The sequence below is a fragment of the Chinchilla lanigera genome, unplaced genomic scaffold (genome assembly GCF_000276665.1).
Source record: "Chinchilla lanigera isolate Chin_1 unplaced genomic scaffold, ChiLan1.0 scaffold00011, whole genome shotgun sequence".
Classification (NCBI taxonomy): domain Eukaryota; kingdom Metazoa; phylum Chordata; class Mammalia; order Rodentia; family Chinchillidae; genus Chinchilla; species Chinchilla lanigera.
In genome coordinates, this window is record NW_004955412.1 from 25,685,698 (window position 1) to 25,701,055 (window position 15,358).

Consider the following 15,358-nt stretch of genomic DNA (forward strand, 5'->3'; position numbering starts at 1 on the left):
GATTCTAAACCATCAAAGAACCAAGGCCTTTTTTGCTATTCACTATGCTAAACCCAGCTCCTAGCAGGATCACAACATAACAAATATTTGCGCAAAGGAAATAAGCAGTCCCAAAAGTGGCGTTTGAGTGTTTCCGACAATCCAGGGTCTGTCTGCACGAAGTGTGAAAACGGTGTCGAAACGCTAGGTCCTGTAAGAGCGCGAACAAGAGCTAGTTTGGTAAAGTTTTATTTAGTGGGGCCTTGCGGCAACAATAATCCTCCGCGAGGCCCACAGAAGTACAGTATTCTCGTCCCTCCGCCGCTCTCGGCTCTCAGCGAGCCCACGCTTTCTTCCCGACTCTACCGACCCACAACACCACAAGCTCCCTAGCCTCCCAAACCCGGACGTTACCGCGGTCTGCGTCCTTACGTAACTTCCGGCGGGGCTCACTTCCGAGACAGACGCGGAAGTGCTGGCAAGCGCCGGAGCCCAGTTTGGTTGCAGGAATTCTGGTCCTACAGTCCGCTCTGGGGACTTCCTGGAGAGCTAGTTTGCGAGAGACCAGGTTCCGCCAACCCACAGCAGACAAAGCCGCCGCCTCCGCCCCTCGCGGCCTCGGAGCCAATGCGGGCCGCGTCCTGGGGCCCCCGCCTTGGGGCCGGACTATGAGCCTGCTGGGCGGTGTCACCTCCTCGCCGCGAGCGCGAGCCCTGCTACAGCCCAGCAAGGCCAGGATGAAAAAGCTCCCGAAGAAGAGCCAGAACGAGAAGTACCGGCTAAAGTACCTGCGGCTGCGCAAAGCGGCAAAGGCCACGGTGTTTGTGAGTCTGCTGGTCGCTCAGCCAGTCTCCGCCGCGAGACTGCTTTCTAGCGAGGTCTTTCGCCAAGTTGTCCCCTCCCCAGAGGGACAGTATTGAATAGTGTCAGCTTTTCGGTGTACTTTACTACTTGTTAGCCCTGGGTCCTTGGACAAGTTAATTTGTCTAATCTTGTTTCCTCGTCTGGAAATGGAGCTAGTGAGTGACTACCTTGCAGACGACTAAAGGATAAAAAAAAGTCCTCGGTACTTAGATCAGCCAGTACGTTTGGGTCATTATCGCAATTACTTCAGAAATGCAATGATTTTCAAGATAACCTGTGAATACGGCACTGTTTTTAAAATGGGAGAACTGAACCCCAGATGTGTGATTTGCTTTAGGGTTCTGTGTCAGAGCCCCGAGGCCAACTTAGATACCTCGATTCCAGTTTATTACGTATTTCCACTACACAGCTATTTCCCAAGCTTTCCGCAGCCCCTGAAGTGACTCCTTGCCCTAAACACGTGCCTGAAATCTTTCAGTAATTTCCCCTTGATAAAACCGTGGAGTCCTCCAAGGCTTTGTGTTTTTTGTTTTGTTTCGACAGCACTGGGAATCGAACCCAGAGCCTGGAGCATGCTCGGGAGGAGTGCATTGCTCCTGAGCTACATCCTGCAGCCCCTTCCTTTCTTTTACTGTAGGGGCCTCAGGTTTATTGAATGAATGAACTGGCCTGCCAATCATAGCTTTGTGCCACTGTGTCCTGGCTTGCCCAAGCTTCCTCACTGCTGGAAATAGGGACGGATTCCTGTGGTGTCTTTCCGCATCTCAACCTGTAGTTTTCCTCTTCTTCCTGAGCATGTTTTGAAGCATAAGGAAAGGCTTGGAAATTAGAATACTCATTCCAAAAACATTTATTCACCACGTGGTATGTGCACTGGAGGAAAATAAGAATTAAGAGGACTTGACCTTTGACTGTTTCCTTTCTTTTATCCCCCTACGTGTCAAAGGTACCAAAAGCTTGCAGTCTGTTTTTAAATAACATAAGGATATCAGTTCCTTCAAGTATGTGAATACGATTTTGTGAAGAAAAGGGATGTCATTTTGAACATTCAAGTTGAGTTCCATTCAATTTGAGCATCCAGAACAGAGCATTTCCTTCAGGGCTGGTGCTTATGAAATATTCATCAGGAAAAAAAGAAAAGGATATTTGAATGTACACAAGTTTGTGAAGCTTAAGAATTTTACACATTAGATTTTATTTTGTTTCATCTAGTTTTTTACCCGAAAGTGCTGTTATATGGGTCGCTTTGGGTAAGGTTGTCTTTGTTTCTCAAAAATCAGGGCACTTCCACATGGACAGTCCTCATAGTTACATACTACTATGAATTTAAGTAGTGTGTTCTTTTTCTCTCCCAAAGGCCACCCTAATCAGGGTGACTATACATTTTAGTTTACCCAGCACAATCCTGGCTTGCTATATTATTCTGGCATAAGCAATAATAGTGTCCCCTTTTCACTAACAGGTATCACAGATTGGATCATAAATTACACAGTTACCCTGCCTGTAGTAAGTCTTTCAGAGTACTACTAATCTTTGGCTTTTCCCAGTACTTGAGAAAGACTTACTACAGGCAGGGTAACTGTCTTTCCCTATAGATTTATTTATATCTTGTCTGCAAGGTAGACTAGCCCTCCCTTCTCCAATGACATAGACTTTCTTGGTTCGAAGTATGGGTCCTTCTCCCAATTCAGTACCTTGATCTTTTATTCATTTTATGTGATTATGTTGAAAATTATTCTTAAAGGAAAACGCTGCTATTTGTGATGAAATTGCTCGTCTTGAGGAGAAATTCCTTAAAGCAAAAGAAGAAAGAAGGTGAGGTGGCTTCATTTTGAGTTCAAGTAAAGTGAAACTCAAAAGCTTTGGAGTAAATTCACACATATTCAAGTCATGTTGGACCATGGTAATGAGACAGCTCCTCTTATCTTTCTGACAAAGCCTTCTTACCATATCCAATAAATAATCTTATTAAGAAGCCAACTATAAAAGAATTGCTCATGCTGTGAATAGTTAGTCTGTACTTCTCAAGGCAGAGCACAGTGGGTACACATACATCTGATTCATAATATATGCCTCTCAGTACTTAACACTTCCCCACCTCATGGTAGAGGACCCTTCTAGAGGCAAGAGAGGCTTCTTGAAGTATTGATTACCCTCTTCATGTTCCCAAGATTCAATACGAGTCATATTTCTATCAGTGCGATAATCTTTGGCTTTTCCCAGTACTTGAGAAAATACTGGGCAGTTAGCAACAAAACCGAATTTCATACCTCTGCTGCCTTTCATTCCTGACCCCAGGTACTTGCTAAAGAAGCTTCTCCAACTTCAGGCTCTAACTGAGGGGGACGTACAGGCTGCAGCTCCTTCCCACAGCTCCACTTTGCCCCTGACTTACGGTGTGGCCAGCTCTGTGGGAAGTATACAGGGAGCTGGGCCCAGCACTGGGGCTGAGGAGCCATTTGGGAAGAAATCCAAGAAGGACAAAAAGGAAAAAGGCAAAGAGAACAACAAACTGGAAGGTACTTTGGGGAGACGGTATATCAGTTGCCCCAGGGGCTCAACTACGGTGACTAATACATGGCACTGTTAGCCACATGTGGCCACATGCACACTTAAGTCTCATAATTCTCGTAAAGGCCCTTGCAACGCAAGTGTCTTATAGAGTCACTTTGGGAGGAAAGATTGTAGTGAGATCTGGTTAAATGCAAAGGGAGCAGGCTAAGGCTTCCTCTCTCCCTCTTCCACCAGTATGTCTGGGTTGCACTCACTTCAGTGTTTTCTAGAGGCAGGGAAATGGGCTAGGTGACCTCTTGAGCACACTACTAGCTTGGGAAATTTCTGATCTTTCAAGTAAAGAGGACTTAAAACTGTAAGGCTTTTAGCTTCTGCTGCTAACATTGGAATTGGTTACTGCCTGTGGGCAGTTACAAAGATACTCAGAGCTTCTGGGAGAAGCCCATATGCCTTTTAAGTGAATACAGATGGTCCCCAATTTACAATGGTTCAGCTGAATGATTTTTAGCTTCACAATGGTGTGAAGGTGATTTGCATTCAGTGGAAATTGTACTGAGTGTTGATCTTTTCCTGGGGTATTGATGCTACTCTGTTGTGCTGCTGGATAAACGGCAGTGAACTGCAGCTCCCACTCAGCCACAGGACCACAAGGCGAAATACTCTTGCTATGCTATGATGTTCGGTATATTGTATGCGTTTTCATTTTACAGCATTTTCAACTTCTGATGGGTTTATCATTACCTAACAGCATTGCAAGTTGAAGACCATCTGTATATAAAACCATGATTGCCAGGCATGGTGGCGCACGCCTGTAGTCCCAGCACTCTGGAGGCTGAGGCAGGAGGATCGTTGCAAGTTCGAGACCAGCCTGGGCTACGAAGTGAGCTCACGGCCAGCCTGAACTGCATAGCGAGACCCTGTTTCAAAAAAGACCAAAAAAAAAAAAAAGATTGGCTTATTGTCCTTAGTATTCACATGTAAATTTTTCCCTTCCCCTCAGCATTGAGAGGGGGCTAAAGTGGGTGACCCCAGATTTGCGTTTCAGTTCTGAAGAAAACATCCAAGAAAAAGAAAATGGAGGGAGGTGCTCGCAAGCTGGTCCAGCCCATTGCTCTGGATCCCTCTGGACGGCCTGTGTTTCCCATCGGACTAGGGGGTCTAACAGTGTATAGCCTGGGGGAGGTGAGTGAGACCAGCGACGTGCAGAGAGGAGAGTGAGAGAAACATGGTAATGGGGTTGAGCCTTCCCTCCCTGTTCCTATTAGCAACAGCTCCTGCTGACCCATACCAACCCCAGAAAGACTCCAGTCCCTATAAAACCAGGTCAGTTTTGTCTGGTATACGGCAGATACTTTTTGTGTAATTTCAGCCACTCTTTGCAGCCTCAAAGTGGCTCTAAAGGCTACCACAATAAACTGGGCATGTGAATCCTTCAGTCCCTCAATCCCAGGTTGGGGGAATCTTTTTATAGATCATCACCGACCGACCTGGCTTCCATGATGAGAGTGCCATCTACCCCGTGGGCTACAGCAGTACTCGAGTGTACGCCAGCATGAAGTACCCAGACCAGATGTGTCTGTATACCTGTCAGATCAAGGATGGTGGTGTGAAGCCTCAGGTACTTATTTGAATGTAACCACTTTTTTTTGTTTGAGAACTTTGTTCCAGCCACTTACTATATGGCTGTTACCTGTTCTGACACAAGGTACATACCATATAATTGCCATTTGTGTAACCTCAGATGCAGAAAAATCAACTAGCCATAAGTCACATCTTCAACTGGGATATGAATCTACATTTGTCTGATTCTCAGACTGATGCCTGTGAGCTGTGCTAATTCTGCGGTCCATATTATGATTGTATAAGGCCAGATCAACCCTGCTTATGTTAAGTGTAGGCTCAGGGAAGATTAGTTTAATGCACTGCCATTTCAAGTTGAACCAAAGTGGAGGTAGGAAAGAGACTGCATACTCAAAAGAGGCTACGTATGCACTCCAGGACCTGGGAGTCCCAAATCCTACTCTTGTTAGATACCTTTCTTCATCCTTCATAGTGTAAGATACTACACAGTTCATTTCCCCATTCCTCACCTCTTGATCCTTAGGAAAAATTAGACCATTTTCAGTGTTCCAAACTTTACTAATGAAGTTACAGATCGGATAGGAAGAGGTAGAGGCAAGGTGAGGAACCATTGCACAGATACTAGGAGAACCTGAGCCTGCCTAACACACTGGGCGGTATTGCATTGTTGTCCGTTAGAGTACTTTAGATATAGAGCTGAGAGTTCCCATGACTGGGTTCTATAGCAGTTCTCTTTGGAAAGCACTCAAACAGAAAGACTGCTGTTAAGCAGATTCACCACATTTATGACAAATCTGTAAATGCAGTGCAAATCTAATCAAAATCTTAATGGAATTTTAACGAAAATTGATAAGCTGATTTTTTTTTTGATAAGCTGATTCTTAATTTCCTCTGAAAGACAAAATGCCAAAACATTTTTGAAAATGAATCTGTGAGACTTTCAGGTTTCATTTTTAGGTAACTAACCTAACTAGACAATATTTGTAGGTATTTTCCAAACTAGGAGTTTAGCTTTAATTTTTTTCCAACTAACATCAACTGACTTTAGTACACAAATTAAACATATGTAATATTTGGATCTGTTCCCAGATGATTCTGTTTCCTTGATTTGTCTATAAGTGCCAATGTGAATTAATCACTTTAACTTTACAGAATGTTTTATACTATAAACATTAAAGGAAAATGTGGAACTTTTTAAAATCTTAGGGTAAGGTGAAAAGATTTGCTTTAGCAAGACATGAACCCATAAAGGAAAACAACAGATTTGACTACTAAAAATTTAAACACTTCTAAACGATAAAAAACATCATAATCAGAGTTAATACCCAAGCAACAAACAGGAGCAACAAACAGGAAGAAAATACATGGCAAGGGATTAATATTCAGCTAAGTGTGCCTATAGAATAAGATAAAAAGCAGTCAAATAAAACAGTGAGGCCTTAATTTTTCCCATAGGCAAGAGCTTGATGATATCTTGAGTAGGGTATAGGAAAGCAAGTACATGTTAGTAAGAGTGAAAATTGGTATCCTTTTGTAGAGTAATTTGGCAATATCAACAATTTTAAGAAAGACATCCTTTGATCCAGAATACAGTACTTCTAGATAATCTTGTATTTCTTAGAGAAATACGCAAATGGGAACAAAAAACATACCATTGGACATGGAGGGTGATCTCATTTGTTTTCAAAATAGCATTTGTATTTGAGCTTAATGACATAAGTAAATGGATAAGAAAGGGTATGGAAGAAAACAGTTATCCAAGAAGTGTAACACTGAAATAGAGGCCTGTCTCTGTTTCCTTGTTTGTTTTAACAGGAAATTGTGCCCATCTTCTAGTGTGCTATACAGCAGCTTCAAGATGGTTTTAAAGTGAAGAAGTATTTGTAGAAGTCACGTGACTCTGCTTCTTCCTCCTTGCAAATTCATCTCATTGTTCTTTTGTCCTCAGTTTGAAATTGTTCCTGAAGATGACCCCCAGAATGCTATCGTTAGCTCTTCTGCAGATGGTTGTCATGAAGAACTGCTCAGGACCATCAGTGCTACTGTGTAAGTTGACCAGTAGGTTTAAGACAGGCTAAAAGATTAATGTAGACCTTATCTCTCATTTTTAGTGAAAAGATCCTTTTTTGTAGAGACCTATCCTGAATCTTTTAGACATCTTAGAAGCTAGAATCTCCAGAGTAAGTCAAGAAAGCTTAGCCTGTGTTCAGACCACCATTCCATTCTTAAACTCATCTTCATCTCCCTCTTAGCTCTTAAGCTCATATTCTCCCTCTCCTCTCTAGGGGGAAACTAATGCCTGACCTGCTTCCATCAGGAGCTGACTTTTTTGGTTTTTCTCATCCAACCATCCTCAATCTGATACAGAGTTGTCCAGGAGCTCGAAAGTGTGTCAAGTAAGTATGGTGTAGCAGAACTTCTTCCACTGAAAGAAGTTCAGTGATCAGCCAATCAGAGCCTAAACTGACCGTTACTACTTTATTCATTCATACATTTATGGAACAACTATATCCAAGGCATGTTGGTTTTTCAACAAATACATCTCAGTATAACTCTAGACAGTTGAACAAGAGCCAGGACCCCACGGTACTATAATTATTATAGGTTGGATATCCTTTATCCAAAATGCCTGGGACCCAGAATATTTCAGGTTTTGAATATTTGTATTAATGAGGTATCTTGGGGATGAGACCCAAGTATAAACACAGAATTCATTTATGTTTCATTTACACCTTTATACACATAACTTGAAGGTAATTTTACCCTGGTGCACCTGCATTTGGACTGTGACCTGTCATACAAAGTGTGGAATTTTCTACTTGTGGCTTTATGTGGACACTCAAGAAATACTGAGATTTTTGGAGCGTTTTGAATTTTGGATTTTCAGATTAGGGATGCTTAACTTGTATCATTTTGTGTGCCATAACAGCAAAAAACAGGTCGAGCAGAATAATGTGTCATGAAAGAGGCCTGCCTATTTTCTTTTGGGTTTTTTTTTTCCCCTTCACTTAATATGTTTTCTAGACTTCCTGTGTTATGGCGGCGCAGTGGGCACCATGAGTGCATTGCTGAGAGCCCCCCTCTGAGTGGACCGCCTTTTTCTGTAATTTCTACTGGCTGCGAGCTGCATTCAAAGAGTCCTTGGAGACCTTCAAGCCACGCAATGGAGGCAGTGACCGTGGAGGATGTAACTGTGAACTTCACCAAGGAGGAGTGGGCTATGCTGAATCCATCTCAAAAGAAACTCTATAGAGATGTGATGTTAGAAACATTTAGGAATATAAATGCTATAGGAAGAACTTGGGATAACCAGCAAATGGAAGACAAATACAAAAATTACTCAAGAAATTTGAGGTAATTTCCAGTCATAAGGAAAAGCAATACTTCTCAAGAGTCTGTATGTAAGCAGAAATACTACAAGGAAACTTTATAAATCAGGCCAATTTCAAATTTATTTAATGTCACAAAAATTTTCCAATATGCATACATACTGATTTTGTATAATTTAACAACTGTATACAGAAATATTTCAGTGTAGCAAACTAAGTTAGAGACATTATGCCACAAGAAACATTATCTCATACATTTGTATAAAAAAAAAAATTCATGATCAACATCAAGAAAATGTATGATGTTGCATTTAGGTATTGTGTACAGGCATATCTGAAAAGAATAAATCTTGAACTTTGGCAGGAACTCATCTTCAAGTTATCAAGTTTATCAGGTTTCAAGTTTATGTATATAAATGAATATGAGATATACATTATCTAAAAAACTGCCGGCCAGAAAGCAGCATTCAAAATCCATATGTATGTTGTTAGTATATTATTACATGTATGAAAACATCCTCCAGGGAGCTATGTGCATTCATACTTTAAAATTCTTAGAATCCACCCCGAAACATTACTGGTAAGAATATAAAACAGAACCATTTTTATATTCAATGCACAGATGTCTCAAAAAATAAAAGTTTGCTTTTTTAAAAAATTTTGGTTCCAGGAATCAAACTCACAACCTTGGGCTTGCCAGACAGGCATTTATGCCGCTGAGCTATATCCCCAGCCCAAAAGTTTGTATCTGATCCAGGCAAAACCCCCTATGTATACTCTGAAAGTATTTAAAAGTATCATATCTTAGTGATACCTATTACTGAAGCTCAAAGCAGGGTATGCATGGGTATTCACAATAGCTAAGTCCTGGAAATAATTCACAATAACTAATCTCTGGTAACGGACTAGATAGCAGTCATTGTATGCATGGAAGAGGAGAATGTGGGATAGGCTCAACATGTTGGTGCCTTCTTAAAAGCACGGCTCTCTGATAAGCTGAGCCAGCAGGATGACAGCATGAAGTTACACTGATCAAATGAATGATCACTGTTAATCTGTCTTAAAATAAGAAATAAAAAAAAGAAAAATGTATTTTATTGCTCAAACCCTTGTTTAATTCTCAGCACTAAAAGAAAAAGCTCTATATTCAGCCAAAAAAATATCATTATCTTCTGATGGAAAAAAAAAAGATGGTACTTTACCTCACAATGTTAAATGCATTAAATACACCTCTCAAAAGCATCCTGCATGGCTTTCAGCCTATTCACTCTGAAAATTTCTTAGTAGGCATCAAGCCTGAAATTGTCCTAGAAAATTACTGATACAGAGACCTTTTTATTATCATTGATATTTTGTTTCTTAACAGAAATGAAGAGGTAGCAAAATTCTATCAATATACAACTTGCAATCAACAGGAAAACATACTCCTTCAAACTCCACATGCTAATGTGGACATGCAAGAAGCTGATGTAAAGCCAGCTAGAAGTCTTGTTTGTAGAGAGCCCCTGACAGGGCACTTATTAAATATGTCCATCTTATCTCACCCCGGAGAGAAGCCACATGAGCATTTGGGATTTGATGACAAGCTGAGCAAATGTAATGGACATGGCAAAACCAGCAGTGATTTCCAATCCTTTCAGAAGCACGCAAGGACAAAGAATGGAGAGAAACCCTATCAGTATGAGCAGTGTGGAAAATCCTCCTCTGAACTTAGTGAAAGAACTCACCCTGGAGAGAAGACCACTGTTGGTCAGAAAAGTGTGAAAGACTCCTGCACCCCCAGTGGTTTTCAAATCCATGGAAGAATTTACACTGGGAAGAAACTATATGTATGCAGGCAATATGGAAAAACCCTCAACACTCAAACTTGTAAAATTCTTGAAAGCATTCACATGGAAGAAAAACCCTACGCATGTAAGCAGTGCGGAAGAGTATTTCATACACACAGTTGTTGCCAAAGACATGAAACTAGTCACACTGGGGTGAGACCCTGTATAGGTAAGCAACATGGGAAATCGTTCAGCGGACGCACTCAATGTCAAAGCCATGAAAGTACGCATAATGGGGAGAAAACTTACGTATGTAAACAATGTGGGAAAGCTTTCACCAGACAAAGTTATTGTCAAATACATGAAAGAACTCACAGTGGGGAAAAACCCTATGTGTGCAAGCAATGTGGAAAAGCATTCACTACAAAGAAATATTCTAAAATACATGAAAAAATTCACACAGGGGAGAAACCTTACGTATGCAAGCACTGTGGGAGAGCATTCACTGCACACCAGTCTTGTCAAAGACATAAAAGAACTCACACCGGGGAGAAACCTTATGTGTGCAAGCAATGTGGGAAGGCATTCACTATAAGGAGTAATTATACAAGACATGAAAGGTCTCACACTGGAGAGAAACCTTATGTTTGCAAGCAATGTGGAAAAGCATTCACTACAAAGACTTACGCTAACATACATGGAAGAATTCACACAGGGGAGAAACCTTATGTGTGCAAGCAATGTGGGAAGGCATTCACTACACACCGATCTTGTCAAATACATGAAAGAACACATACTAGAGAGAAACCTTATGTGTGCAAGCAATGTGGGAAGGCATTCGCTTCACACAATGGTTGTCAAATACATGAAAGAATTCACACTGGAGAGAAACCTTATGTGTGCAAGCAATGTGGAAAAGCATTCACTATGAGATGTAGTTATAAAAGACATGAAAGAACTCACACTGGGGAGAACCCTTATTGTGCAAGCAATGTGTAAAAGTGTTCAGCATAAGGTGTAGTTGTAAAATACGTGAGAAAAGTTACACTGGAGAAGTCATATATACATAAGCAGTGCAGGAAGGCATTTGCTACACGCCAACATTGTCAAATTCATGAAAGACTTCACATTGGCGAGAAACCTTATGTGCACAGGCAATGTGGGAAGGCATTCACTACACACTGATACTGTCAAGAACATGAAAGAATACACAGTGGGAAGAATTGTTATGTGTTCAAGCAATGTGGAAAAGTATTCACAATAAGTAATTAAAAAGCCTTGAAAGAACTCACACTGGGGAGAAACATATCTGCAAATATGGGAAGGTATTCACTACACACCAATCTTGACAAATACACGAAACAAACCAGAAACCATATGCAGATGAGGCATGTGGAAAAAGATTTGCTAGTATGTCCTCATTTTATTTACATAGATCTCACAATGGGGAGGAAACCTATGTATATTAACAATGTGGGGGAACCATTGATTGAAGACATTTATCAACTACATGAAAGATGTCACATTGGAGAGTGACCCTATATATGTAAGCTTTTTTGAAAAACTTGTGAAAATTCCTCATACAATGGAGATATGTACACAAATGAAATATTTGATGTCAATATTTCTTAATGTGTTTTCCAGAAAATACACTGCCAACAGAGATCTCCTAGAATGTGTTCTGTGTTTTTCAGTAAATCTCTTGCAAATAACTGAATTATGTATCTGTAGTCTTTACTAGAAACAATATTGACATATGTAAGCCATTGTCTTTGAACCTAATCTATAGTATCTTCTAATAAAACAAGGTAAATTAAAGTGTATGTCTCACTTCCAAGTAAGGTATTTATGTAATTTTGATTTTGTTTTGCTTTTACTATGGGGAAGTGTAGCCTGCTAAAATATTTTATTAACAGGTTTTTAATTGGGGTTTCCTACTAGTTTTGATTATAATATTATAATACCTAGTATTAATATTAATACTAGTTATTAATACACCTAGTTATATTATAATATTATAACACCTAGTATTATTATAACACCTAATATTATAACATCTATATATTATAATATTATAACACCTCATATTCTATGTACAAATGATGACTTTAAATTTGATGTTATAATGTATATGTAAACATATGCATACTTAGAGACATATGAACATGTATTTTATAAAAGCTTATTTGTTTACAAACCAAAAAAAATGTTTTCTAGATGTATATATAAGAGGCCTAAAAAAACCTGATCCCTTTGGAGGTAGAGGTGCTGTATTACAGGCTAACAGACAACCTCAAAAATGTTTCCCTTTGATCCTGCAGTTACCAGTGGGTAAAATTTGATGTTTGCAAACCTGGAGAGGAGCAACTACCCCACGAACCACCAGAGAATGATGCAGCTGTCAGCTTTGAAGCTTTTCAGAGACAGACCTTTGACGATGAGCATCATGATCCCATTCTGCTGGGTACCTTTTAACTTTGCCCTTCTGGTTTGAAAATACTATACCTCCTTCACACATTGCTGGGTACTCCAAGTAGCTGGGCAGTAAGTGATAGAAATCTTTACTGCTCCAGCAGCAAAGAGTGCAGAATTGGAGGGAGGGAGTGCAGCCTGCCTAGGACACCACACTGTAGAAGATAAGGGGAGCACCTGTGATCCTAGCAAGGTGGGGCCCCTCAAAAACAGTCATGCCTCTTTCTCTAACCTAAGTAAAACCTAACTGGAACACGGGAAAGCTTTCTATAAGTGGAATAGCATTTCACTATTCCACTATAATAGTGAAGTTAGAAGTCTCAGGTTGTGGCACTGGCACAGGTTCCTTCCCACAAATGGGTAGAATGATGAGTTCCAGCACTGGAGTCACATAAAGTATAAGTGTGCTCTCTTATAGGCAAATCACTTTATCTATTTTAGTTTTCTTCACTGTCAAGGTGAATGTCATGATTTAGCAACCAAGGGCAAAACTGGGCTGACAGAAGCAAGGATGTTAATTAAAAGGCCACATGTGTGTATCTTGACAAAACACTGCTGAGATTCACAGGCAGCAGGGAAACTTAAGGAATTGTTTTCTCCAGGATCCTTGGATCTCCCTGAGCTGCAGCCTGCAGCCTTTGTGGCTTCTTATGAGCCTGAGTTCCTAACCCAGGAACCCCTGGTAGAGACGCATCTGCAGCACCTCGAGTCTCCAGCACAGTGTAGCCCAGTCCAGTCTTCAGACTGAGCAAGCGGAGGTCAGAGCCTCTTCATCTTCATCATGAGGAGTGTTTTTAACTTGGAATATATAGGAGAAGGCAGCAATTTGGAAATAAAGAAAATAATATATTTCATCATGGAGGTTCCCGTGGTGACAGCACGCCCGAGAAAAACTTCACTTGCTTTATTTTTAGTAATAAATTTCTCTTGACAGTTCTGCTTATTTTCATCTTGTAATCAGGATATAATCTTTTTTGCGTCACTCTGCCTAAATACAAGATCTGCTGTATTAGTCTTTTCAGACTTTAAGTAAACACCATAGATTGAGTGTCTCACAAACAACATTGATTTCGTATTGGACATGGGGGCACAGACCCACTATCCCAGCTGCTTGGGAGGCTGAAGCAGGAGGATGCAAGTTAAGGCAACCTAGACAATTTAGACCCTGTCTCAAAAAGTGCTATAGTAAAATGCTTAACCTGTATGATCCAGTGCCCATTGGATGGGTCCAGTTCCCATTACTTTTTTTAAAAAACCCTTTCTCACAGTTCTAGAGGCTGGCAAGTCTAATTCAAGGTGCCAGCAGACTCAGCCTCTGGGAGGCCCAGTTCCTTGGTTCACACACAGCTGTCTTGCTATAATCTCACATGGTAGAAGCACAGAGTAGCTTTCTGGAGTCCCTTTTATAAGGGCACTCATCCCATCAGAGCTTTTATGGTTAATCACGTCCCCTAGACCTCACCTCCTAATGCCATGGTTGGAGGTAACTATTTAACACAAACTTTGAGGCTATGGCAGCTGCTAATTTTTAAGGGAGACAGTAAGATTCTGACAACCCGCTACTTTTTATTCTGATTCTAGCCCAAGGAATATCAACCCTAGCCCTTGCAACCTAGATTTCATCTCAGTATCATCATCAAAAAATAAATAAAATAAAATCCTCTGCTTTTACCCAAACTGGAAAGTCCAGTGAAAGGTACGCTGTTAATCTTTTCTTACATTCTGCACCTCCTTGAAGAGAATCAAAAAGTCCAACCCTTTCTACATGTGCTCAGCTCTTTTATTAGAGAATGTGCTTTTAGCTCACTGTGTTGAAATCACTTATTAATATAAATTCAGATACAACATAACTGAGGATTAGTTCCCATCCTCCATAACAGACTCACCCGTATCATTTCACTTTAGCTATATAACAGCTCCACACCCTGTACAACTAAATTCTTTGGATGCCACTAAAAGCATTAAGGTGGTGGCACTACATCACCCAGTCCCTACCACTACCAACCCACGCTGCCTTGTGAAATGCCTTAGTTCCCATCTACCAGGTGCCCAGGGCTGGCTGCGAGGTGGGGGTGGGGGGTGGGCCAAAGGACCAGAGGTAAAAGAATAGGGAAGGAGTGTGAAGAGTGTCCCTGTGCTCTCATTCATGACTGCCAACTGAAAACACTACAAATGGGATTAGCCTTTCATAGTAGTAAATCTGACCAGCAGACGGAGGGATCAGAAGGTGCAGTGTAAGTTTGTATAACTTTTACAGTGCAAAAGAAACAGTATACAATTTGGGTAAATGGGAAGAGGATTACACAGAGCTGTTGATGTTTCTCTTTTGTTTCTCTGCACAACTTGCTGGGGCGTGTTTACATGATAGATGCTGCCATTATCATAACAGATGTCTTTCCATTCTCTTATAGCCTCAGTAAAACGGTGTATTAAAAGAGAGCCTCATTTTAGAAAGACTTTTTAAAAATAAATTAGTACAATTTGAACTGTTTTTCAGACTACAAATCTCAACCTATTAGTTGTCCCTAAGCTTAGAGAGTCAACACCTACATCTCTTAAAGTGAAATAAAACAATTAGAACATATTGGAATCTATCACATGGAGAAAGGTTGAATCTTTGTTTTCAACTGTGTGTGTGTGTGTGTGTGTGTGTGTGTGTGTGTGTGTGTGTGAAATAATATCAAATGTTATTATGGATCATGAATTCTTAAAAACTTGAAAAACACTGCCCAATACTTAGAATCTTTTCATATCAGATTATTAAAGATGTGATAAAAGTAGCAAAATGGAGAAATAATATATGGATAGGAATGTAAATTGTTTACTTCTTTATTAGGATTAAGCCAGAGA

General features: G+C 40.5%; 1 protein-coding gene across 6 annotated transcripts in view; it reads left to right on the top strand.

Moving 5' to 3' along the window:
• The first annotated feature begins 407 nt into the window (after positions 1-407).
• The window catches only part of Tbrg1 (transforming growth factor beta regulator 1), a 27,259-nt gene continuing 12,308 nt past the window's right edge, over positions 408-15,358 (top strand). Inside the window, exons 1-9 of one of the 6 annotated variants that reach the window (XM_013511070.1) lie at positions 408-857; positions 2,588-2,658; positions 3,142-3,362; positions 4,403-4,539; positions 4,829-4,975; positions 6,887-6,984; positions 7,224-7,334; positions 7,963-8,292; positions 9,634-11,859. In XM_013511070.1, coding sequence (XP_013366524.1) covers positions 648-857; positions 2,588-2,658; positions 3,142-3,362; positions 4,403-4,539; positions 4,829-4,975; positions 6,887-6,984; positions 7,224-7,334; positions 7,963-8,292; positions 9,634-11,035 — 2,727 coding nt within the window. In that variant the 5' untranslated portion in view covers positions 408-647 and the 3' untranslated portion in view covers positions 11,036-11,859. Of the gene's footprint in view, positions 858-2,587; positions 2,659-3,141; positions 3,363-4,402; positions 4,540-4,828; positions 4,976-6,886; positions 6,985-7,223; positions 7,335-7,962; positions 8,293-9,633; positions 11,860-12,357; positions 12,501-13,110; positions 13,466-15,358 lie in introns of those variants that run through there. The other 5 variants (XM_005378434.2, XM_013511072.1, XM_005378435.2 and 2 more) reach the window with 5 other exon arrangements.